Below are 26,448 nucleotides of genomic sequence, written 5' to 3'. Positions count from 1 at the left end.
TAGGGGGGTAAATGGCTAAATGCTTAGATTTATCTCGTAGCATCGGGTGACGTAGTAAACCATGAATGTCGTTTTGCATTCAAATCCAAATATTTGGAAATATGATTTTCAACATTTTCTATTGGGAACACTGACTTCTACTGTGCTTGATGTTTAATGAAAGTCCGTGGAAGTACCTATTTGAAAGGCATCTATGTAATTTCTCGTGTAATGCATAATTTATATATGTGATACTCGTAGTTGTTCACTGTAGTTTTCTGTCCACAGTGATCCTTTGTTTGCTTTTGTTGGCGCAACTTACATGGACCACTTTATTTTCTGTATAAATCAACCAGGGAAGGGACTAGCTCTCTGAGGAAACAACTGGACTCTCAGACAAAGGAGCTTAACCAGAGAATGCGCCAAATAGAAGAACTTAGAGAAAAGGAGAGAATAGCAAATGAAAATGTGAGTGGATTTCTGCTTGCTAGAGTTGTGAAGTTGATTGTTTCGTACTTGCATTGTTAACGTATGAGTGAACTATAATATGCTGTCCCGAGAATTTGAGTTTGTTTAAACTTTGGTTCCCTTCGATGCTTAGGTTGAAGGGCTTATGACTGATATTGCTGCAGCTGAAGAAGAAATAGCAAGATGGAAAGTAGCAGCCGAACAGGAGGCTTAACCTCACAGGTGCGTAATAATCTAGTCCAGTGCATGAGCAGTGTAATAACTCTTAAGTGGCTTGTAGCATATTTATAACAGTGTTGACAGCTCAGCAACTATAGTTGAGTTAAATGAGTTTAGGTACTTAGGATTGTATATCATTTGGGGTTGATAGTGGGCAGAGAATATAGATTTTCTCATTAATCAAGTCCGACTATGGTGTTGGGTTCTTGGTTAAGTGAATAAAGGAGTTTCACTGGTTTTGGATCATATCAATGTACGCTGATCTTTTTCCCAAGTACACGTTGCCTGATAACTAAGAATGATGGTCTGAACTCTTTTGTCCTTGTTTTGTTCAGCTGCATGTGCTTAAAGAAGAACTTGAAGAGGCAAAGCCAGCGATTAAAGAATCAGGGAAGAAACTGAAGTTTAAGGAAGAGACGGCAGCAGCAGCCATGGGAAAGAATACAAGAGCTAAGCAGTAAAGTTGAAGAGTTAGAAGAAACCCATCGAGATATGAATAATAGTTCAAACAGAGCTAGTAGATATGTGTGCTGGCCATGGCAACTTCTTGGAATTGATTTCGTGGGGGGTCGAAGAGTTGAGTCGGAACAACAACAACAACCAGAGTTCCAACGAGATGGAACTCGCTGAACCTCTACTACGACGAGAACCGGTACTTTAATTATACAGTTACTTTCAGTAGTTACTTTTTGATTCTTATGTATATTCTAGCTGATAAAGTTATAAAGCTTGAGCATGTTTTGTTTTCCTGTTGTAATATTACTTACACCCATCAATAAATCTGAAACTTACAATCTTTTTGTTCACATTAGCAAGAGTGTGATAGGCTGATGCCTTGCAAGGTATATGACATGGATCAAGAGAATGCCATTTTTGTTGTAGCCACGATCTTTACGTAGCAATCCGAGAGAGTTGAGTCTCCACGTGTCAGTTGTGAGTTCACCTCGGGAGAACAAGGAGCTCTCCACAATTCACCATCTGGCTGGCTGTTTGCAACACGTGTCAGAGACACAGCAACCACAGAAACATAACACAAAAACAGAGAGACATTTTCCGAATTTATTACCTTGTAAAAGACGAAAACCCCACCTGTCAAGTCACCACCACAATCATTGAGAGGTGATGAGTCTCTCACCCCAACCTCTCTGGTGGTGACACGTGGTTAGACCACCGCTAGTAAAAAAAAAACCGCCCACCGGAAGATGAGTGGCGGTAATCCTTCCTCTCTCTCTCTATTTCTTCTCTCCCTTCGAAGATTTTCAAACTCTCAAACTTTTAACTCACGCTTCACAATCTCTGTGGATACCATACAATAACAAGAAGCTACAAGAAATGGGTCTTTCGCAATTTCCGACAGCGTCAGAAGGAGTGTTGCCGCTTCTGGTAATGAACACGGTTGTTTCAGTTACTCTGCTCAAGAACATGGTGATGTCTGTTTTCCGAATTGTTGGATCCGATACTGAAGACTCCATGGAGATAGAGGAGCGTGAAGAGGATTGCGTGATGAGGAGGAGGAGAAGAAGAATCTCGATAACGCAGTTCAAGTCTTTGTGTGAGAACAGAGGAGGAGAAGAAAATGAAGATGAAGAAGAAGAGGAAGGAGTAGAGTGTTGTGTGTGTCTTTGTGGGTTTAAAGAGGAAGAGGAAGTGAGTGAACTGGTTTCTTGCAAGCATTTCTTCCACAGAGCTTGTTTAGACAACTGGTTTGGTAATGATCACACAACCTGTCCTCTTTGCAGATCCATTCTCTAGTGGTGGTGGAACTATCTTGTTTAACACTTCCCTTTTTTATTTTGCTTTTGTTATGAAAACACCATAACATTCTATATCCTCTGTTTTGTACCCTTTTTCTGCTCCGTCCTATGTTTTTTACCCGTTTGGTGTTTATGTTTTTCTCCTTTAAGGGGTTTTTTCATAATAATAAAGGACTTGAATTGCTGTGTTTTAACCTCTTGTCATTTCATTTTAGGGAAACTATATTCATGAAATCTTGTATATTGTATTTGTTAATTAATGCGATAATCAGGCGAGAGAAACAATGGCTTTGCATCTGAAATACATTTGTTTGAAATTTGGAGAAATATTATTAGCGTTGTCTACATCAAGAAAGAAAACATATGAATCGAGAAAAGTTTAGACCATTCCTGGGGATAATGATTTACTAGAGGGGAAATCTGAATTTGTTTAGCCCATCCAAATAATAAAAACTATATAAAGTTGGCTTAAGGACACTTCTATTGGTCAAATATCTAAAATTGATATCTTAATCAAATGAAATATGATTCCTTAATTAATTTTTCTATTTGGATACCGTTGATGTTAATATCATTGAATTTTTTGTTCTAATTTCTTTCTTCTCTATCTTTTTCAAAATTCAAAATATAGTACTTAATACCAACTAACATTTTTATTCAAAAATTAAATCTCAAAATACGCACTTAGGTACCTGTTCAATTTTTAAAATGAAAGCAGTCAAGAAAAATACCAATCATAGTTAATAAATTTTTATTTCCATGCATCCTTTTAGGTAAAGGAAACAAACAATATCCATACAAAGACCACAGTAAAAACCAGAAGATGGTTTAATACAGAAAAAGGAAGAAGACGAGCACAACATATCAAATATCGTTTAATACAATCTTTATAAAATATGGTATATATCCTTATTGTTTTTATTTTTTAATTTTCATCCACAATGGACTAGAGTCTAGACGGCTCTAGACGCTCTTAATTAGTCGTCGTCCACTTACAGAACTTCCTATGCTCAAACTTGATGAATTCATCTGCTTCCTTGTCAACATCCACTTCTTTTGTAGCCTCCCTCTTCGTCCTCCTCGTATCTGCACACTCCAAGACATGGATAGGTTCTTCAGCGGCAAAGGAAACTCGAAACTCCTTGGTGGAGTCCCGGTGATGATGGTAACGAGGATTATGATGAGATTTGTGGTTAGAGTAGTTTCCAAGTGTCATTCTTCTTCAGATGAAAACTTTTTTAGCTCTTTTTTGTTTGTTCTTGAGTATGGTTTTGTTAGTGATTACCTTTGTAAACTATCGGAAGTATATATAAGGGATGTAATGTGGTACATGAAGATAACATAACATAAACGATGTGGGTGAATCGTATTCCCTTTTCTATTGTGTTTTTTTCAAAGCAAATATAGCAATATAATATTGAAGGCTTTGGCCGATATAATATTATTCGATGCACATGTCTACAAATTTGGTATAATGGTAGTCTAATAGATAAGGATCTAATACGTATAGGGCTTAAGAGATTAGCTTCAACACGAAGCAAGTTTATTGATTCGAGAACATTTTATGATACACACATTATTTGGACCCTTTGAGACGTGGGCCAACAGTTTATAAGGTTCTAAGGTATATGCCATGAGCATAAAAGAAACGGTAAATTGTAGACTTGGTAGTTACTGTTGGTTATTCGTCCTAGTTTGATCGAATTAGATGCCTTAATAATCCACAATTTTAAGTTGAGAACGTAAGAAAAACGTGGTTCTCTCTTTTCCTATACAGAATTAATTTGTCTTTGTTGCGTACTTGCGTGGTCAAAAAGAGATGTAGCTTTTTGCCAACCAGAATGATCAAGCGCCTTAGAAAGAAGATGTGAGGTAATTCCAAGGGCCGGGTCCAACTTGAAATCATTTTTACAAAACTTTTATATAAAAAATCAAATTTATGCCTAAGACCAACTTATCCGTAATTGGACTAGTTCCGTGGTTACAAAGGCACCATATCATATATTCAGAAATGAAGTTGACATTTAACTGCAACGTTATGTCTTGTATCCATCCAGTCAACTACTACCTGGCTACAACCATTAAGTTCGTTTTTACAGTTGTCCCTTTTTTGTAGTCTCATGATATAACCAATGCATTTTAAGGGGTAAGTTTAAGACTTGAGAGTAATAGAATACATTTTTCTATATAAAGCCAATAAATACAAGACATATAGAAGAAATGAGAAATAGAAATATTATTATCCGGCTGGCCATCCAAATGGAGAAAATCGCTAAGGATCCGATTTCAAATACCGGCAGTGGAGAATCGACTATTTTAACCTGCTTCGGTATCCGATCCATGAAGATTATATGCCTACGTCAAAAAAGTGTTGGTTGGTTAACAAAACATAAATGAAACGCTACCTTGTTTAGCTAGCATAAAGATCCATGATACTCCAAAGAAAGAAAAACACTTAAGCGAACCTACTATTCCAGCGACTACTTAGCCGTCTCATCTCCGGTGCTAGAATCACCCGATTTAGCCATAGAATCTTGAAGTATGTTAGTTGCCTCAACGCTCTTGGTACGTTGCAGCGAAGGAGTTCGGTGTAGCCTGCACCTGAATGAGCCCGGATGAGTGGTCGGTGAGCAAAGGCAATTGGTCTTAGTGATGCTGGTCTGACGAGATATCCCGCCAAAGCTCACTGCTGCAGCGCTCTCCATGGTAGCTTCGATCTCCGTTTTGTCGTTCATAATTTCAAATATGAAATATTGTAAGATGAATAGGAGTTATCCCTGTTTGTGTTTGTATGGTCAATTTAAGATATGAATAAGCTTTAAAGCCCAACAAATCTCCCTTTTCTGTTTGGTCATCACGAGAATGATGATGCATCCATTAAGGACCAACTATATCCTCCAACTTGTCATAATGTTTCAACTACTCCTATCCCTACAAGCCACGTCCGTCTTTTTCTTGTGTTTAATGGATGATGATGATCCATGACTATTGCTACCATCAATTATCAATTATACACTTTCTTAAGTGCAGTTTAAAAGATTATATTAACTTGTACAAAAGGAATTTGTATAGTGCCTCTTTTATGAGCAATCCAAATATTTTAATTTTATTTAAATACAATGCAATTCGCTCAATATAAATGGGGTAAACTATGGTTAATAGCTGGCCAAAAAGGGATAAACTATAAAATAACAATTCTTAAAACCATATCCAATCATTTGTTCTATTTTTTACTATAAAATAAAGTAATTCTATAATAGAGTTAGAATTTGCTCTAATAATATTTTATTTTAAAATAAAAAAATAAAATAAAGAACAAAAAATAAATAAGTAATTTATATTTAGAGTAAACTTATTTCTTACAGAGTAAGAAATATAGTATCATTAGAGTATTTTTACTTAAAATTGTATTTCAAAATGAAAAATAAAATAGAATTAAAAATGCCCTAAGAAAACAAGTGACTTACTTTTTAAACCAAAAGACAACCTATGGCAAATACCTTAAGCTCTAAGGAGTGCATCATGCATTCATTTACACTGTTCTTCAAACTCTAGTTTAAGAAGCTTTAATTAGGGTGGGGTTCTCCACAAAATAATAGATTCCACAACTACATCATTTATATAATATATACATATACAAATATGTAAATTTAGAATTTCAATGGATATAACCTCCATTAAAGATGCTCTTAGTTAACTCAGCTTTTTGTGAATTTTAAATTCGCCATTACAAACAAAGTTTGGCATTGTTCAAGCTCAAATTAATTTGAAACTACAAAACTTAAAAGACATTGGATACTTAAATTAAGAGTACTTCTAAATATCATAATTGGGATGGTTGTTTTTGTATTGATCTCGTCTAATTATCCGGTCCATCATCGCGAATCAACGATCTGTGGAACTTTTCGGCGTGTTTTCGGAAATTGATTCTCTCATCACCTTTTCATTTTTTTTTCTACGCATCTTTTGTTTCTAGATCTCTAAATAGGCAAGCTGACTCCTAGACCAAATTTCCCCTTATACCAAACTTTCAGTGTTGGGTTCAGGCCCACACTAACCTTTTCTTTACATTTAATCAAATTCAGTCTTCCCAAAAAAAAAAACCCTTAAAGAATGGGTTTTCCTCTTCATCTTTGAATTAGATTTCCTAACACAAACGTGACTGATGAAAATTTCTACTGTTGTATCCCCTTAGTATTAAAATGGAAGCAAAAAAAGAGAATAACCTTGAAAGAGTAATATATTTTCGAAATTGCCATTTTGATGACGTGTCGGCACGAGGTTCTTTCTCAGACCCTTTATGAAAAAAGACTTACTCACCTTAGGATATTACGGCTATTGCCATTGGACAGACATGCATATTCGTATGAAAATGATACATAGTTTCATGTTCACATATGTATATAAGGAAATAAGTCAATTTCGTGATTCGAGTCTATTGTCCACGTGATTTTTGCATTCATTCCCACTTTCTATATTTGTAATGATCTTTATGAAGATTTATAATTTTCTTTTGCATATGGAAACCCAATTATGAATCATATTAAGTAGAGAGTGGAAAGAGCTTATTTTTTTGGTAATGGAAATCGAATTATTACTCATATGGAAATCGAATTATGACTCATATTAAATATGAGAGTTAATTATGATATTTATTTTCGAAATCGAATTTTGATTAATCGATTTCATTTCCACTTTCCATTTTTTGAAATTATCTTTACGAAGATTTCAAAAAATTGTTTTGCATATGGAAACTAAACCAAGTCAAATATTAAATAGTGAGTGAATTAGGAATTAAGATGATTCGTTTTCCATGATTTGCATACGAAACCAAGTCAGATGATTCGTTTTTCCATGATTTGCATACGATTAGTTCTATGCACTATCCAATTAAGTGTAACATGCTTTTTTTACACTGAAAAAAGGAACAATTTATTCATAATTTTAGACAATTGTGAATTAAATCACAACAAAACATAATTATTATATAGACCAAATTCTTCTAAATATAAATCAATAAATACAAGAATGATAATAATGACAATAAGGCCAAATATATCATATATATAGATTATATTCCATTTTCTAAAAATATGTATTTCTAGATTTTAGATGATTCCCTATAATATATTCAGAACAGGAAAATAACATTTAATATTTCCAAAAAAAAATTTAGTATCTTATGTACTGCCCGTGTATATTACATTTATTAGATTTTATTACTTCTACAATGTATTCTTTTAATTTTATAAAATACATAATGTTGGAAAATAAAATTTTAAACTATAATTTTTTTTCAAAAGGGCTTATCTCACTCCGCGCTAGGCGCGGATCTCATCCTAGTTAGCTTGATATTTTCCTTCCGTACCATGCAACTAAATACATCAAAACTCAGTTTTAAAGTATGGTTGTACCAGATAATAGTGAAGTGTATCGCATATTTTCATACGAGGTATTATTGTGACTAATACCTAAATTATCTAAATATCATTTTGATATCCAATGTATGTACTTCCGATGTAACGATATTGTAAAAATCAAAAATATGCGCTTCCGATGATTTGAGAAGGTGAGAGAAGAGATGAAAAAGCAAGAAGACAAAAGGCTGTCTTTATGAATTCTGAAGTCAACTTATTATAAAATATTTAATTTCTAGAGATCTCCTTTTGTCCTTTTGGTGTTGTCTTTTTCCCCATATGTTTTTTTGTTCTTCATAACTTCGCTCATAGTCGACATATATATACAATCAAATCAATCATACACTAATTTACCCCAAAATGCATACTCAGATAAATTTCTTACTTTTATTTTTAAAGATAAAATATTGTCAATCTATCCTGGGAGATAAACTGAACATACAACTAGATAGAAACATAGAACACAAGAAAAGAAACAAGGAACACAAGACTTTTGAGCTAGTTACCACTAACCCAATTTCTCATAAACCTAAAGAAACGTAAGAAGGGCAGCAATAATGGTTTAATAGTCATGAAAGCAATACTGATAAAACATCCCCGCATTTCCATTTTGATACATCTTAGCTGAATCAAACCCACTCACATGATCGGTCCAACCCAACTCTCCATGATACTTCACCTGATTGAATCCGTTTCCTTCCACATTGACGTGATCCGGTAAACCAAGATCTGTCTGAAAACCGTTCTCTAGCACTATCGGTTGGTTGGTCTTTGGAGGTGTTGAAGTTTGTTGAGAGATAGGTTTTGGCAAGAACCCTTGAACAACTTCTTGAAGAAGACCAGACCCAGTTGGTTCTGGTTGGAGGATTGATACCATGTTGTCGTTGTCAATGGTACTTGACCTCTTCGCTTTAGGCGAGCGATCTTCGGAGACATCGTTAACGTTAGTGAAAGGCTCGTTAACGAAGCCGCTTACGTTAGAGATATTACAGTGTGGGTAAGCGAAAGGGGAAAGAGGCTGAGAGTTTAAAACGTCGCGTAGAAGGAACATGTTCATCGGAGGAGGCGAGAAAAGACGGTGGTGAAAAGAGTCAAGTGAAGGAATTGGGTAGACAAAGTTGGTTCGAGCTTTAAGACCACGCATGGCTCGAGCGGCACAGTCATATGCGCAAGCTGCCTCCTCGGCTGTGTCAAATGTTCCGAGCCATCGTCTCTCCTTCGACATCGGATCGCGTATTTCAGCAGCGTAACGACCCCATGGTCTACGCCTCACGCCTCGGTACCTTATGGATGTGCCACCGGAAGCGCCGCCGCCGGGGGCAGCTTTTGCGATGGTTACACCTCCGGGAGAGCCAGGAGCGGTGGAAGAAGTTCTTGATGGCTTTCTCTTAAGAGAGTGGTTGTTTGTTTCTCTGTGCTCAGCACCTTCAAGTCTCATGATAGCCTCTTCCATGGTTAACCTAAGGTTTTCTGTAAGCAAATGAAGTATTTGTTTTGTTCTGTGGGTTATCTTAGGGTTTGTGATAACGTATTTATAGGAGAAATAAAAGACACACACCCTTTCATCCCCTAGTCTATATTTGAGAAGTGATTTGCCACATGTCTTCTCTACAATCGTTTTCACAAAAACAATTGTGACGTGGCTATTAACATTGATGACATGTCATATGATTAAATATGACATGGACAATTACATTTAATGCTGATATATATTTTTAGAAATATTTTTATAATATGGCAATAACTCATATATTACATTTAATATTGATTTATATTTTTGGTAAACTTTGTAGAATATGGTAATAACTCATAAATCATCACTAAAATAAATATATTCAAATATGAGATTTTGAATTTCGAAATATTATATAATTTTACATTTATAATCATTAAATTTTTATTATCTAAAATTTTCTAAATTTTCCGAATTAAAAAAAAAAATAAATCGTAATATCATTAGTTTCTTTTAGATATCTACAAATTTTATAAATATTATTTAGTTTTAATTTTTGATAACTATATGATTTTATATGATTTTTAGTAATTTTTTACAAGTTGATTTAATACATTTAACCAAACGAAATAAATAATTTTTTAATCTAAGATTTTAACTTTATATATATACATATATATTCTTAAATATAATTTGAAATAAAAAAAATATTTTCTCTTAATTTTATGCTTAATTAATGATATTTATATTAATTATTGGTCAAAATAATAAAATATATAATATTAAGAAATTACATTTTAAAATATAAAATTTAACTTTTAAAAAATTCATCGCTACACATGGTGCAGGAAAACACCTAGATTAATAATTGTGACATGGCTACTAAAATTGATGACATGTCTTATAGATTAATATGACATAGACAATTATATTTAATGTTAATTTACATTTTTGGTAAATTTTTTTAAATATAGTAATAACTCATATATTATATTTATTGTCCATTTATATTTTTCGACTTTTAAAAAATATGGTAATATGGAAGCCCCTTTGGTCCAGTGGTTTGACTAAGGGTTCAATTGCTTCTACACCCGGAGGTTTGGGGTTCAAACCCCAGAAAATACCAAATTATGCAGATTATGGAGAAACATGTTACAGGAGATCTTCAGCTTGGTGCAGGGAATATCATCGAACATGGATCTCATAGGACAGTTTAGAGTGGTGCAGTCAGACGTGTATTCTCACAGTGTGGTAGAATTGTCGGCTGTAGAATTGTCTTTGTAATATTCTCATCGTTGTAATAGCATAATTACTCGATAATAATCTATTCAGACGTTAAAAAAATATGGTAATAACTCATAAATCATCATTAAAATCAATATATTTAATTATGGCATTTCAAATTTCGAGATATCATTTAAATTAAAAATATTTCAAAAATATAAACATATTTTTGGAAAATTATAAAAATTAAATCATAATATCAAATTAAATCGTAAAATCATTAGTTTATTATATATATCTACATATTTTATAAATATTTTTTTATTTTAATTTTTGACAATTATGCAATTTTACATATTTATTTAATATATTTAATTAAAATAAATAGATAGAAAAATCTACCTAAGATTATAATTTTAAATATATACATGCACATTCTTAAATATAATTCAAAATAAACAAAATTGTTTTTATCTTAATTTTAAAACTTAATAAAATATTGATAAGAAAAAAGAAAATTTATAGTATTAATAAAAGTTAAATATAATTTTTATTTATCTATTAAAAATATTTTAAAATTCTTTTACTGCACATGGTGCAGGAAAACACCTAGTTTTAAATAAAAGAGGCCACGTCTTTTTTGACTTCTGAGCCTTCTATCAAAGATGTAGAATGCAAAAGTACTTTTTAGTTTTAGTTAACGAGGCACATGTTCTACGTTCGGACTTGTGTCTTTATTTCTCCACGGACTTGCATAAAATTGGAGTAATATGTTACATATCTTTTTGATAAGTAACAATAATGTAGTTATTATATATACTGCTTTTAGCTTCTTTACTGTCAGAGTATAAAGGTGTCTCGATTGTGTTAACTCATATCTTTTCGATTTATTCTTTTGTTTTTAGTGCAAAACATGGATCTTTTAGTCGGGAACTCAGCCTGGGATGATCCGGAATATCAAAAAAAAAACATGGATTTTTCAGAAAACTTTCTTGAACACAATGGAAACTAAACTAATAAAAATGAAACACCAAGTCACCATCTGCTTACCGTTCTAACTAATTTGAAAACACAATTTTTTTTTTTTTTTTTTTGAAGTTTTAACTATTTCAAAGATTATAGTTCTAACGCTAGTGTTATCATTATGTATAGAAAAATTGTGAATAATGATTCGAAAAAAATAAAGACATATGTAATAAAATCTCCCACAAAAAAACAACAAGATTTCAATAGGAATGATTTTTAAGGAGAAACTTTGGTATGAGTTTTTAAAAAATTGACTTTTTAACTAAATGTTAATATATTTAGTGAAAGTTTTTAGTGAGAGATTCTTGATGCTGATAATCTCAAGAACCAATTATTTTAGGGGGAATTTTCAAAAATACCACTTTCAAGGTACCATTATTCATCTTTACCACCACAAAAGACACATTTTCAAAAATACCTTATTTATTAAAATGGTAAAGACTCTTATATCTTTATTTTTATATGTTTTTCAAAATTCTAATCCCAAATTCTAATTCCTAAACCTCCAATTCTAAACCCTAAACCCAAAATCTTCAACTCTAAACCCTAAACCCTAAACTTTATACCCTAAATTCAATATCCTAAACCCTAAACCCTAAAGTCTAAACTATAAACCCTAAATCCTTAACTCTAAACCCTAAATCCTAAACTCTAAACTATATACCTTAAACCCTAAAACATCAAATCTAAACCCTAAATCCTAAACCTTTAAATCTAGACCCTTCATTAAAATTAGTGGTAAAAGTGGTTAGTGTAAACATGAAAAGTGGTACTATAAAAATGGTATTTTTGGCAATTTCTCTTTTATTTTAGTGTTGAAACAATATTATTTTGCCTTAATAACAATAATTCAAAATACTCAAAGCGAATTCGGAGAGTAGTAGAGTAGTTTGTGGATGGGAAAGGAAATTATGATGTTGGGAGTTGAAAGGATAGGGTTGATAATCGTGAAATTATGATTCTGAATTAAAAACACTGGCGGCGCTCAGAAATTGTTCCTTCTACATGAGGTTATGTTTTGTCTGTTCTTTTTACGAGATTATGGTCGATTTGCTTATTTAGGGTTTTGCTCTTTTAGAATTTTTTTGTAAACCTAAGTCACGTGGACTTGTCTCAACTAGGGCTCTTTCTTCATGGCGTGTAGCCTCTTTAGGGCTTTCCTACTGTAGCTCGATTGTGACTAATGACCTCTCGCGTTTACAGAAATTAGTATCCACTAATTTCATATCTCTCTGTTGATTAAAGTCCACATACATACATATATATAGTTTTAAAACTAAATTATCCTCGGTCTCTTTCACCACCTTGATCAATGTCGGTAGAGTAACTTAAACCGATGGAGTGAGATCACGTCCCCTACACCGTCCGAGCCCAAATACATGGGTTGCATGCAATATATATCGTTCTCTAAACATTTTTTTTTCGTTCTCTAAACATTAATATAGCTCTAAATATATACTTACGTGATCATATAAGTTGGCAAATCGTGTTTAGGAGAACAAAATAAGAAAGACGAGTCTTGAATTCCGTGTGGCAACCAACCAAATTTCGTAGCCAAGTGGTTTCGCCAGGATCTAGAACGTCTTTTAAGAAAAAATGGGAGCATATAATTATTGATAAATTATGTTACCGAAAAAACATAATGGGATAGATGGTAAACGAGTTTTTTTTTTTTAAACTATGGCGAAAGAGTTGTGCGCATAATCCAGATTTAAGGTTTCTTTTAATGTCGGATTAATTATGCTATTACAACAACAAAAATATTATATACATAATTTGACATCCGACAATTCTATTATCCTATGAACCGGCCTATGAAATTCATGTTCAATGATACATTTTGCATTATAGTGAAAACCTCTTGTGACCATTTTTTCCATAATCTGTATGATTTGCGTTTTCTGAGATTTGAATCTTAGACTTCGTGATATAGAAACATTAATAAACATTTAATCAAACCACTGGACTAAAATAACTTCCACAAATTTAAGCTTTTTGATTACATAATTTTGTTTCGTTATGGTAAAAATATTAAATCAAAGCATGTATGAACGATCTTTTGGAAAGGCCAGGTTATTATATTACATCAAAGAGAAAAAAATTTTGCTCGAATAAGAATATATACAGAATATAATTTTACAAAAAATAAAAGATTATATAGCATATAGATAATAAAATGAAGGTGAATGGCAGCAATCAGAAGAATAAAATAAAACTTAAGTATTCCACTATTTCTTCTACATTTTCAAAACTCTACAAACAAAAAGTCTAGAAGAACATTTTTTGTTATTGGTTTTAGAAGTTATTCAAAACTAAAATTCTCAATGTTTCTTAGATTACATTTCAATCTTATGAAATAATTCTCCATGAAATCTTTATTTATATAAAAAAAAAATTTCTTTTACATATGAGATATAGAAACATATATCTAACTTAAATAGATTTTTTTTCTTATTTCTAGATTTATTTTTGTATTTATGTTTTATATATTTGAATATTTATCAATATGTTAACTATCCACGAGTTTGGAATTTCCAACACATTTATGTTGCATAATGATTGAAAATGTTTTTTCCACTATTAACAAAAATTTCTGAATATTTTATTGGTGTTTTTCATGGGATCAAACGGAATGATTATTCCTTTATTTATTTATTTATTTATTTATTTGTATCCATTTATAGCTATATTATAATAAAAAGAAAGAAGAAACTTCGAAATAACTTTCTTCAGTTTATATTTCGGGTCACTAAAATGATAGAATATCCTTTAAAAAAAAATTTTGAGCTTGAAGAAAGCTAAGGGTCCATAGTACCGCTTACTAGTTTGCTTTACATTTAGATGAAATTAATTATAAAATAAGATCAGAGTTGTAATATTGCTGGAACCAGAAGAGAAAATAATACGAGGCAAAAATGAAGGGGAAAGCTAGGGAAGTAGGTTACATGCAACGGTACGACATTAAAGTTGATACCAGAATTGTCTCCTCTCTTCTAAACGCGTGGGTTTTTCTCTGCGCAATGCCTTCACTCTCTATGACTATGTATCATGCATGTGTTTGACTTTTTTTTTTATTGCACACACGAACGCTACGTTTGATGTATATGGTTCTCAACTACACGAACTAGGACATATTCTCTTTTTCTATGTCTCTGTGGTCAAAACTAGCACACGTTACATATCTACGCTATTAGATTAAAATAACGCATGTCAAGGTACGACAAAAGAAAATGAATACAATGTGACATGCACTAAAATAACGCATGTCAAGGTACGACAAAAAAATATAGAATGAGAGAAATTATTACTCCCTCTGTTTCATAATAAATGTCACTTTGACCTTATTTTCTTGTTACACAAAGAGTGTCATTTTACAATTCCAATGTAAATTATACTAATTTTCAGCTGAAAATTAATTGCAAACTGCATTGATTTTATAAATAGTTTTATTTATCTAAATATTATTGGTCAAAGATGTATAATTAATTACAACTTACATATATTTCAACAACTTTCTTAATCTGTGTAAAAAATGTCACAACGACAATCTTTAAGAAACGGAGGGAGTATTTATGGAATTTATAATTTAATGGATTCATGAACATTTTTGATTTAGAATGATTTTTCAAATGAATTTTTTTTTTACTAGAAAAATATGGAATGTGGTGGAATGGAATGAAACACCTTTTTTATTTTTCTTTTGCAACTGGTGAACAATTTTTTGAATGCACGTAAATTAAGCATTCAAAAAGTTTTTATTCCAAAAAATATATTCCAGTTACAGCCTAACAATGGAAAATGTGTTCCAAATTTTCTGTCGTTAAGTCTGTCACGGTTTCTGTGCAGCCACGACGACAACCGTTACTTTGGTTACAAAATCAGGACGGGACATGCAGGCCAGGAAGTCATATATATAATTTATCCATTGGGAGTTATCAATTCAGAGCTGATCAAGTGAACTTGTTTCAGTGTTTGTGATCGTTTCTTGGTCGATCGTGTCATCGTGAATACATTGGACTAGTTACAAGTTATGACTATCACTTATGCGACATTTTATTCGAATTATTATTCTCTAGAAAGTATATCTAAGTGCTCTAGTTTGCAAAAAGGATCGATATCAGAAGCAAAAAGATTTGGGTAGATCCTGGTTCCCTTTTAAACATACACCAGGTCTGAATTATAAGCTAAACCTATACAATTCACGACGTACGTACGATTCATCACTCGCTTTCACGTGATCCCTCCGTTTTCTTTAGCATGTTTACATCTATTTAGTAATTATTATTATGGTCAAATGAAACTCATAATTAAGGAAACAGCTCATGTGCCAATAAGTTTTCAAATAAGCACCATAATTTCCCTTTTACACTATTGAGTATTGGATATTGGTTGATTATCAATTTGTTTAATTTTAAAGACCGTTTCCGGTTGTACTATAAATAATTGTAAGCCTTTAGAAAGGTAAAAAAATTGACTGTTGAACTGAGAGTTACTTAATGTCTCTCCTGAACAAATTGTCCCCTATGATAATAAAGCTACCTTATAATAACTTTATGTCTAGATACACACATTTGGAATTTACTTTTTGTCGTCATTGTAAATATTGTAATACTTAAAACATTATTTTTTGTCAGAGTAATTCTCCTGCAGTAAGAGCAACTAAAACTTTTACATTTTTGGTTAGAGATGTGTGTGATACATATATATGTACACATTTCCTCATTGTAAAAAAAAAGTGTACACGTTTCCCTTTAGCAATTCGGTTGTCCAAAAATTGACACCCAGTCCTGGTATGTCTGTTAAGATGTCAAAGAGTATTTGCTTAAATTCTGAGAAAATAAATAATGAACTTACAGTTTTATAAAATGGTGATTTTTTGTCAAAATCATGTCCAAAAGCTTAACTAGAATATAATTTACATCGAGAAAAAAGAAGTAAAAATGTTTGTTTTTTTTTGCTTTTCTTGGTCTAGAAGGCTTACAAAATAGTTCGTATCATAAATTATTAATTACTTAGGTGAATAATGCAGATACATTAGTCCATCAGGCACTACTATTATCCCTGAAGCGACTCGTTATGAAAAGAGTTTGTGCTGTAGCTAGACGTATAAAACGTGATTCTGTTTTGAAATTTATAAAAACCCTAGTGGTGTACATTTATGGTACTAAATTTTTTGTCACATATAATTTTATTTTTTCATTTTTTTACGATAAAAAAATTGGAAAATGTGCCATAAAAGATAAGTATCATACAAATAAATAAATAAAAGATATGAAAATAGTTGGAACTCTATTAAATATCTTTTTGCATAATTTATTTATATTCTAAATGTTAAATATTTTAGTTATATAATAAATTTTATTAAATTATTTTTGGTCAATATTAAAAAAAATATAATGATTATAAAATAGTGGAGCTGCATGCTCGTATTCATATCTATAAATTTGGAGTCCATTTGGTCTTGTAGGAAACTCACAAATATCGTTTTTTTTAGTTTACCGGTCTAAATGAATCGTCTGTTATAGATGGAAACTGATTAGACGGTCGTAAATTGACCGGCTACGACTTTCGACATCGAAAAAAACGAAGATCTAATAAGAAAGAACACGTAAATCTAGTGGCCTTTTCAGATTATCAAATCTAAGTTTGATTGAAAGAATGGGTCCCGTTGAATAGAAGAAGCGTGAGATCATTCTGAACTATGAAGGGATTAGATTTTTCTTGTTTTTGATTTGATGCTCTGTCAACTTGTGGTCGTCGATAATTCATTTAAAATTTGACGTTCTGAAACGGTGGATGCGGTTTTATTTTCGAAGAGAAATTATTTGTATTGTTCTCAACTCGATGTTGAAGATGATTTCGATATCTATATGTTTATATACTATTTTCAAAAACTAACAAATATGTTTGAGAACAAAAAAAAGGATGGGAATTCACTTTTATATAAGCAGCCAAAATAGTCATGGTAAATGATTTCTTATAGAATTTAGATTCTAACTAGTGATTAAAGGAATAAGCGGAAATAGTTAATTTCTTTTTATTCTTTAAAATTGATACAATTTATAAAGAATGAGAATAATTAATTTTTTTTTATTTCTTAAATTTGACACTATTTATTAAGAATTTTTTTTTTTCAATATTCATTTTCATTCTTTTTAATTTAAAAAATTAAAGAATAAATATATTCCTTACAAAATCCGAAAAAATAGTAATGAACAATATTCCTATTTTTTTTCTTCAATCATTTCCTGGTTGTTCGTATTATTCTTTGTTGGCTCACCAGTTAGAGCCTTACATTCATTTTACTGATCTCTAATTCTATACTACGTGATATTTCTAAATTTCAAATCTTAATTATTCTCAAAAGGTATAATAGATTCAAAATTCAGAAGAATTTAAGTAAGATAGTTGTGTAATATGTAGTTAAAAAATAGTTGTATAGTATGCAAACAGATAATGTGTTTGGTTGTTGCATGAATCCCAAGGACTGAGTTAATTTTTTATTAAAATGTAATATTTTCTAATTCATGTTGATTATTTACAAATTTTGATTACGTTTGGATTGGTTGATATCTAACATTAGAAATCCAGAAGTGTTTAGAGAGTCCATAGTTAGATTCATGTACAGTTAGCGCAGTCGGTTAGGGTGATACGATTTTTGTATTACAGAATCTGAATTAGTTTTATGTCCTACATTTAGAGAGTTAGGACTTAGGACTTATGGTTTTGCTAACCATTAAAAAAAAGCAATTTATCAGTTTTTCTTTAATCAAAGAAATCACAGTAATTAAAATCCCTTAGGAACCCATGCTAGTCTTCTAATAGAAAGTCCATGCTAGGTTTCTCTCGTCAAACAAAAGCATTTCCTAAGGAGTAGTTCCAAGTCTCTTTCAACTTTGCAAGCAACTCTTCTCAATTCAATTTGTTTAGCTTCTAAACTTCGGAAGCTCACAAAAGAAGGTCAAGATCTTGGTTGTATTGGCTTTGAAGCCGACACGTAAACACAACTCACCCAAGACCCAACTTATCAAAACAAAAAAAAGACCCAACATCGACCCTCATTTTCATCTTTTCATGTTGTTCACAAGGAAGAATGATACGTCTCTTCTTCTTTCATTTACATCATTACAATTCTTAAGTTATCATCATATATTATAAACACACAAAGAGAGACTTATTTGGCGTTGCCCACCAACCTAACTTCCCTTCTACTTCATCAACTCCTCGTGTCCACATTTGTTCAAGATTATAATTATAAACACGCCCCCCTCGTGAAAGTAAAAACGCAAACATCATAAGAAACATAATTCTTCTGGCTTCACTGACGATTTGTGATGGAGAAGAAGAAGGCCAATCATGGAGATGACGGGCATGATTGTATTTGTGTTCCTCCTATCCATAGCCAAGTCGTGAAGATAAAGAAAGAGTTTGAGAAGATACACCACCCGTCGCTAAGGCAGCCTGAGATGCCAAGAGTGCTTAGAAAGATCATGGCTCCACGGCGTTCCCGTTCTCCACTCGGGTTAGATGAAAGAGAGAGACCCATCTCCGTTGGCAATTGATAGCAAGGAAAAAGAGAGAGATGAAAAGGAGACGAGATAGGTTATCCTCTTGTGTGTTAATTAGGGTTTCTCTTTTGGATTTCAATGTAAATATCTTTGGTTAACGTGATAAGTCTCCTGTTCAATATCCTGAAACAAAACAGATCTTTTGCTTCTAGTCTAATCTTTGTTCCTCAGGTGTTCTAGTCTTTGAGAGGTGAACCAACTAGTTCATAGAGAAAATCTCGATCGCTATATGTTTTCAAAATGAAATAATCTTAACAAGGTAATACGGGCTGACTTTAGCTTCTATTCGGGTCGGATATACGGGCCGAGTTTAGCTTCAACTGATGAAGGCCTGAAGGGGAGGTTTCGAAATTCGTTTAAAATCTATAATGGGCTACGCCGAGTTTATGCGTTTATATTTTACTAGGTGGTTTCCCGGGCTACGCCCGGGTTAGTTATTTATAAATAGTTTGCTATTTTGTTTAGAAATAATATAATACAATAACTTTTGTCATTTCTAACATTTAAAAACGATTCTATGTTCATAACCTATAAAAGAATTATAAACATAGTAAGATATCCTCATAGTAAGATATAATACATTATACAATAATCTGACCTGTAATTTTGTTGACCAAGGGTTTTTTGAGCACTGATGAAACCAAAAGATGCAATTATAGTGTATGCATTAAACCTCAGCATGTATATGTCGTAAAACAATGTCCTGGTGAAACTCATATTTGTTGGTGGAGAGAATGCAAACAGAATGGATATCGTTTGACTGATTTAAAAAGAACCAGCCTCAAAACTGGGATTTTTTTTTGTTCAGTTTTGTGCATAAAGGACAGATGATAAAGACAAAGAGTAATTAGTAAAACAACTTGTAATTTTTCTTCTAGATTTTTACTCACCATGTATGAGAGTTCTCTAGTAATTTATAAAAGACAACTCATACCTATATATGACCTTGTTCGTGAATTCTAACTAACATGGTTGCCTGCTTTCTATATAGCTTAAACTTGGTATATATTTGACATAACCATTAGTTCAACAGATTTCTATTTGAGATGTAATGGTAAGATATCTATTTTGCATATGGCTTTGAGGCAGACTTATTGATTTAGGAAGTCATGAAAATAAAATCTTAACCTTGTAGCAAATAAAAGACAAAGTTGCTGGAGTTCAAAGACAATTTGTAAACTAAACCAAATGCACTAAACCTCGTTCATGTCTTAAGCTTTGCAGCAACATACGATAGACACGGCAACTAAATGACAAAATCAGACCAAAGTTAGATTCTGAATCGCTTAGTAATTAAGACACGGCAAGAGATAGAATTCTGAGTTGGGGATTGCAAACTGACCCTAACTGTTTGCTCTGTAATGCTGCTCCAGAATCCATCGCTCACTGTTTCTTTGAGTGCTCATTCTGTGGCCGATCTGGAAACATGTGGCTACCAAATGCAACTTCAATTCTCCGAGAACTTGGTCCTCTCTCCTGCTCTGTTTGAGAAACTACAGCTCTGGAAGGCTCAAAAAAAACGTTGCTACAAGGCACTCATAACATCACTAAGAGGCACCATTTAAAAAGGAAAAAGAGGCACCATTAGAAAACAAAAAGAGGCACCATTTGAAAAAAAGGCACTATTTGTTCAAACAGCATAATAACTGAGAATAATAAGCTTACAGAAACTTCTTGTAGGTTATCAAAAGACAACTAAGTTCAGCATCTAGTCTAGGCTCTGAAGCAGCAGTGAAAGGGCATGTTTATAGAATTACTAATACTAAATGGTTTAACTCCAAAAATAAAATAAAAGTCCTAGCTATAGCTGGAAGGTAACGAAGAATATTAATTTGTTAGAATGTTGGGTTTTATTAATTGAATGATGTTTACCACTAACCAATGATAAGATAATACATACAGAACCGAATGTTAGTGAAGAAGCAAATTTTGATAAGCAAACATGACCAAACTCAAAGCAACCCACTATTATCATGAACACTTGCAGAGTTACAGTGACCAAAAGATCAAAGATCAAAACTTTGAGCTTCAGTGAAGGTCTACTTTTATTTAATTAGACACGGGAAACACAGTTAAAAGTAGTAGAACTCTTACATACCTTCATTTGAAAACAGAGCTGCTATCTGTAACGGAAAATTTTTTCTTCCTCATCAACGTCAAGATCATTGGTAAATCGCAAACATTTTTCTTTCTCATCAACGTCAAAGGACATTTTTCTTCCTCATCAACTTCATCTGCCGTGGTTGTATGAGAAGTCGCCAAAACGTCCTTCAAGTCCGACTTTCACTATTTATTTATACATGGAGCATTTACAAACTGCACATAAAATACTGTAGTCAGATGTATACACGATGGTACATACTTGATATCTAAAGGGTTTGTGAAGAGAACGGTTTCAAACTTTTCTTTACCTCTAGGCGGAAGTGTTTCTTAACACGGCTCTCAGTTTTACCAGCAACACCAACCGATTCAATCTCTACAATACTCTTCTTCTGTGTGGTAAAACGGCGAGCAGCTCCCTGAGATTGTCAGATAACTTAATATCAGTATCTAATCAACAAAAAGTTACAGAAATATCAAACTTGAGGTTTAAAACTTTTGAACAGGAGGAGTTTACTCACAGCAGCTGAAGCATCTCTACCAAGCTGGGCAAGTTGAGCTCCTAGGCTTTGCTGGTTCGACATGAAATTCCCGGCACCAGGGTGACGGTTAGCAGAAACAGCTTGCCAGACTCTTCCTCCACACGCTTTGTTTTGTTACCTTAAACCCTAAATCATTGGCCAGTGGGACTCTAATTTCACAGCATCGAGGAACATGGTAACCATTGCAAGCATAGATTGTGTTCTCCACATAGTCAACTAATGATCACAGCCAATACATTAATAAACCATATTAAAAAAAAAGACACCAAACCGAAGCAAAAAGAAAAACACTCAACCGAAACAAATTAAACCTAGATCTAAATCCAAACATCGTCATCATCATCAGCTAGCACAATCACCATCGCGCCGTGCCTCCTCCGTGTTAAAGCTCACGACCACCAACTCTGCTCACACAATGCTTCACGTACCAAAAAACAAACCAAATCAGAGTGAGAGAAACAGATTGACCAGCGAGGTTCATGGAAAATAGAGGCTAAGAACTTCCCCTTTATTCATCTCTGACGATCTGAACCATGGAAGCCTCGTCCAGGAGAACAACTGTGACACAAAATAATCAATGATGAAGAAAGACAGAGCTGAACGAAACAATAAAGAGGAAACTGATTGATCGAAGTTAAGTGGAGTATTAATGGTGTAGAATTGGATCGATTACAATTCAGTCGTTATGGTTTCAAGCGGAGAAGACGAAGTGGTATAGGGGAAGATCTTCGTGACTTCCGTCGTCGGGTCCTTTCTGTTTTTTTTTTCTTTAATAAAGATGACGTGGATGATTTCTTAAATCCTATTGGCTGAATTTTCTATCTGACGTGGATAGCTTAAGAGAGCTTTATAAGCTCCTTTTAGTATAGTCTTGATATCTCATCAGGAATTAATTATTTCACAATTATTTTATTCAATTGTAATGTATAGTATTTTGCAATGACGAAGATGCAAATATTTTATATTTCAACCGTTTCATGTTCAAAACTTATTATTTCAGGTGTGCCAATTAAAACACATAACTACCAACCAATGTTCAAAAAAGCAAGAAGACATGCTTTATTTTATGACTAGGGAGACGAATGTTTAAATCTAATCTATTAAAACTGAAGTACAAATTTAAAATAACCATGATTTTTCCTAAAAAATTACAACTAAATTCCATTCCCTTTTTTACTCTTAGTCATAAATAATTTTAATAAATAAAATTAAAAATACATAATAAATATTGTTTTCTTAAAATATCTTATATGTTACACCAGATTACCTAATGTTTAGCTAACATAAAAGATTGAAATATTTCATTTCCTAAACAAATATAAATCATAAAAAAAATCTGCAACAAAATTATGCTGTAAGATATGTTTTCCAAGATCTTAATTTTTAGTAAATAATATTTACTTTCATTTTGGGGTGATCTTTCTGATTTTTTATACTATGAGTCTGTTTGAAATGTATGTTTTCCACAATATTGATTTGAATACGAATTAAAAATGTTAAATGTTTATGAAAATATTTAGAAGTGTGTCTTTAATGTTTCATTCAACCAAAATAATAAACAGATGTGTTATTATTAATGATTTAAAAAAAATATTTTCAATCCCTTTATTTTCAAATCATATGGAATTTGAAGATGAAAGAAAATGAAGACATAACAAAACAAACAAATATTTAGAAACAAAATTGTGATACATCTTTCTTCTATGGTTTTGGTATTTATGATATTTTATCTAAATCATGTTTTTCAACTGAGTATGTTGCATCTGTGTGTCTTAAATCTCTGATGTACCAGTAAAATGCCCAGCACTCGTGGTATCAAGGTTGACATCTGGGGGGTGCGGGGGCCTGCGGGCCCCGCGGTACGGTATGCTTTTTCGGTTTAGGAAAGTTACTATTTCTATTGGGAAAAGAAAATCGGGTTTTTTGAGGCTGTATAAATATGAGTCTAAAGGTTTGTAAATTATTATCACATCATTAATAAGAAACCCTAAACGGGTATTTGCCTCAATACGTTTTCTTCTCTATTCTTTTTCTAACCTAAACGACGGCTGTTCACAACATAGTAGTTTAAATATGTAAATATAGCAAAAGAATTTTGAAAATAAATTTAAAAATAATAGTATCAGTAAAAGACATAAAATAGATATCCTAAAGTGAAAAAACTCTAATGTGATATTAATCAATAAATACCAAAGTTTTATTTTTGAAGTTAATAAAAGGAGGACAAAACAGAAAGATTAGATTGTACAATTAATATTCGACATCTACGCAAAAAATAAAAGAAAATAACACCCGCACGGGTGTGCGGGGCATACTCTAGTATTGTCTAAAAGTGGTTTTTAGCACACATTTATCATATGAAGCAAATGCAATAGACCAATGCTAAAACACACAAAAATGGTTATTATTTATATCCACTTATTTCACTGTATATGCATCAAGTTAATAAGCAGAACTGAAGATAAAACAAAAAGAGTTACATTAAATGTTTTTATAAAAGAATAACTTTAGCATGAAAAATCCCAAAGAACAAGAAAAAAAAAGACTGAAACAATGGTGGAATAATCAACAATGGATGACGAAACCGAGAAAGCTAGGAGGATGAAGCCATGAAACTCTACCTCTGACCACCTCCCATAACATTATCACGCCTTGATCCCAACGTCATCATAATCTTAAACTCCTCAAAATCAATCGTCCCATCACCATCCTTATCCACACCACCAATCATCTTCCTACACTCCGCGATCGAACACTCATCTCCAAGACTCCTCAAAACCTCATGCAGCTCCTCCGCCGAGATCGACCCGTTCCCGTCGATATCATAAACAGAGAACGCATCTTTCAGATTCTCCAACACCTCGTTCTGATCCATCCCTTTCGTGTTCAGCTCAACGAACTCCTCGAAGTTTATGTAACCGTCTCCTTTACGGTCGATATCCGTTATGGCCTTCTGCAGCACTTCCTCTGGAACCTCGTGACCTAGGCTTGTCATTATTGCACCGAGCTCTTTGGAGGAGATCTTACCGTCTCCATTCACGTCGAACTTTTTGAACACTGCTTCGAGTTCTCTGATCTCTGTTTTACCTGAGCGTGCCTTGTGGAGGAAGGGAGAGTCTGCTCCGGTTCTAGACGCCGAGCCGGAACCATTGGATTGATTTTTGTTGTTGGACATGGTTTCAAATCTCTGTGAAAAGAAAGAATCAGGAGTTTAGAGAGTTATCCGTATTTGTTGTGATTCCAAAGGAAGCGGATGAATCTCTGGATCGCTAGCTATTTTGGGGTTATTTTCCGACAAAAGCTCAGATTACAAAAATGGACTTAGTTGTGTTTGGTTTTGTCATAATTTAAAAAAAAATGGATATAGCGATAACATTAAATAATTTGGTAGTATTTATGGGAAATAAGAGATGGGAGGCACGTTGTGAGAAGAGCTTGAGGTTGAGGTCATGTGTAACTGCTAAGTACTGCTCTCCCAGTTCTCTAACTCGGCTTCTAGATAATTAACAAGTGGATGATGGATAAATAGAATTTGACCATTAAAACTATCATATGAATTGTTAAACCATTCTCCATATTACAAATTCAATAACATGGTCATTAATATTAATAATCATATTCATTCAAGTAAATATTAATTATCGGTTTTGTTTGCAAGGATCATGCAAAGTCCATGTCGTCCCTCAAAACATGTATTGGATCACGATATTACAACATGCGCGTGGCTACCACTGAGTCCACTTTCACTTTCACCAGCACAGCTTCCCCAACGTGATCTTGAGTGCATCTTGGTCACCAGAATGTTGCTGAGGATGCATCTTATGGTATGCCTTCTTTTTCTTGACGTACAAGAAAATAGCAAATCCGATAAGAATCAAAACGAACACAGTACTACCAATAACAGAACCCACAAATTTTGCAACATTATTACTCCGAGAAGACGAACCAAGGTAACCAGGAACCGGTGGAGGGACATGGTATCTTACCCCGGGATCCCCATGCACGACTACAACATTTGGCCCAAAATGAAAATATCGATCGTACAGGCATACAGCTGATGATTATACGAAACTGTTAGTGTATTAAAGTCCCACATCGCTTATAACAAAGTCATTCAATTAATATATAATACACATGAGCCAATTCACCTATTGTCTTAAGGTTTTGGGTTAAAGCACATATTTATCATGGTATCAGAGCGGTCGATCTTTGTGGATCAAAAAGTTAAATTAAAAAGAACCACCCGATGTTGGGCCACTCCGTAGATGGTATTCCCACAGTTGTCCACGTATGTGCGTGAAGGAGAGTGTTAATGAATAAAGTCCCACATCGGTAGTTAGAGAAATAATTAAGTAATATATAAAGGGTTAGGACCAATCCACTAATTGCCAATTGATTTTAAGTTGGAAGCTCATAATTAACCCGAATCTAATATGGTATCAGAGCGTGTTTCGATCGTGGGAGCATCCCGTGGATGTAGTACCACATAAACTCCACGCATCAGATGGTCATACCTGAGCGTGAGGAGGGAGTGTTAGTGTATTAAAGTCCCACATCGCTTATAACAAAGTTATTCAAGTAATATATAATACACGTGAGCCAATTCACCTATTGCCTTAAGGTTTTGGATTGAAAGCTCATATTTATCAGAAACATCTATAGTTTCCAAGCTTCTCAGTTCAGTGAGCTCTTCTGGAA

The 26,448-nt window shown here is 33.0% G+C and overlaps 5 protein-coding genes and 1 long non-coding RNA gene across 11 annotated transcripts; 2 read left to right on the top strand and 4 right to left on the bottom strand.

Annotated features, from left to right (window-relative positions):
* Positions 1-11: 11 nt before the first annotated feature.
* LOC108821986 (probable E3 ubiquitin-protein ligase XERICO) lies at positions 12-2,612 on the top strand. 2 transcript variants are annotated; one of them, XM_056993236.1, is made up of 4 exons: positions 12-447; positions 612-669; positions 1,002-1,318; positions 1,479-2,612. In XM_056993236.1, exon 4 carries the CDS (start codon positions 1,999-2,001, stop codon positions 2,416-2,418), a length of 420 nt encoding a protein of 139 aa, XP_056849216.1. In that variant the 5' UTR covers positions 12-447; positions 612-669; positions 1,002-1,318; positions 1,479-1,998; the 3' UTR covers positions 2,419-2,612. The 2 variants fall into 2 exon arrangements, with proteins under 2 accessions (XP_056849216.1, XP_056849215.1); XM_056993235.1 differs by having other exon boundaries at positions 581-669.
* Positions 2,613-3,154: 542 nt separating this feature from the next.
* LOC108821985 (uncharacterized) lies at positions 3,155-3,789 on the bottom strand. Its single transcript, XM_018594994.2, has one exon. It carries the CDS (start codon positions 3,634-3,636, stop codon positions 3,394-3,396), a length of 243 nt encoding a protein of 80 aa, XP_018450496.1. The 5' UTR covers positions 3,637-3,789; the 3' UTR covers positions 3,155-3,393.
* Positions 3,790-8,243: 4,454 nt separating this feature from the next.
* LOC108821754 (ethylene-responsive transcription factor ESR2) lies at positions 8,244-9,382 on the bottom strand. The gene has a single exon (XM_018594746.2). It carries the CDS (start codon positions 9,288-9,290, stop codon positions 8,400-8,402), a length of 891 nt encoding a protein of 296 aa, XP_018450248.1. The 5' UTR covers positions 9,291-9,382; the 3' UTR covers positions 8,244-8,399.
* A 9,381-nt stretch (positions 9,383-18,763) lies between these two features.
* LOC108821338 (uncharacterized) lies at positions 18,764-19,227 on the top strand. Its single transcript, XM_018594381.2, has one exon. The coding sequence runs from the start codon at positions 18,875-18,877 to the stop codon at positions 19,100-19,102; it is 228 nt and encodes a 75-aa protein (XP_018449883.1). The 5' UTR covers positions 18,764-18,874; the 3' UTR covers positions 19,103-19,227.
* A 988-nt stretch (positions 19,228-20,215) lies between these two features.
* On the bottom strand, positions 20,216-22,571 carry LOC108822998 (uncharacterized). 5 transcript variants are annotated; one of them, XR_008937931.1, is made up of 7 exons: positions 22,424-22,571; positions 22,062-22,308; positions 21,730-21,966; positions 21,520-21,627; positions 21,207-21,424; positions 20,451-20,655; positions 20,216-20,354 (listed from the first exon to the last, which is right to left on the bottom strand). It is a non-coding gene; the product is annotated as an uncharacterized LOC108822998 (long non-coding RNA). The 5 variants fall into 5 exon arrangements; XR_001945001.2 differs by having other exon boundaries at positions 20,216-20,655; positions 22,047-22,308; XR_008937929.1 differs by having other exon boundaries at positions 20,216-20,655; positions 21,207-21,438.
* A 1,562-nt stretch (positions 22,572-24,133) lies between these two features.
* Positions 24,134-25,048, bottom strand: LOC108821463 (probable calcium-binding protein CML25). The gene has a single exon (XM_018594499.2). It carries the CDS (start codon positions 24,923-24,925, stop codon positions 24,368-24,370), a length of 558 nt encoding a protein of 185 aa, XP_018450001.1. The 5' UTR covers positions 24,926-25,048; the 3' UTR covers positions 24,134-24,367.
* Positions 25,049-26,448: the final 1,400 nt, after the last annotated feature.

Source organism: Raphanus sativus, chromosome 8 (genome assembly GCF_000801105.2).
Source record: "Raphanus sativus cultivar WK10039 chromosome 8, ASM80110v3, whole genome shotgun sequence".
NCBI lineage: Eukaryota > Viridiplantae > Streptophyta > Magnoliopsida > Brassicales > Brassicaceae > Raphanus > Raphanus sativus.
The sequence above is the reverse complement of the archived record's forward strand: the minus strand, read 5'-3'. Positions and strand labels throughout refer to the sequence as shown.

What these genes read in the sequence shown, in the direction of transcription:
- LOC108821985 (XM_018594994.2), bottom strand. Translation starts at nt 3,636, where the DNA reads ATGACACTTGGAAACTACTCTAACCACAAATCTCATCATAATCCTCGT.
- LOC108821754 (XM_018594746.2), bottom strand. Translation starts at nt 9,290, where the DNA reads ATGGAAGAGGCTATCATGAGACTTGAAGGTGCTGAGCACAGAGAAACA.
- LOC108821986 (XM_056993236.1), top strand. Translation starts at nt 1,999, where the DNA reads ATGGGTCTTTCGCAATTTCCGACAGCGTCAGAAGGAGTGTTGCCGCTT.
- LOC108821463 (XM_018594499.2), bottom strand. Translation starts at nt 24,925, where the DNA reads ATGTCCAACAACAAAAATCAATCCAATGGTTCCGGCTCGGCGTCTAGA.
- LOC108821338 (XM_018594381.2), top strand. Translation starts at nt 18,875, where the DNA reads ATGGAGAAGAAGAAGGCCAATCATGGAGATGACGGGCATGATTGTATT.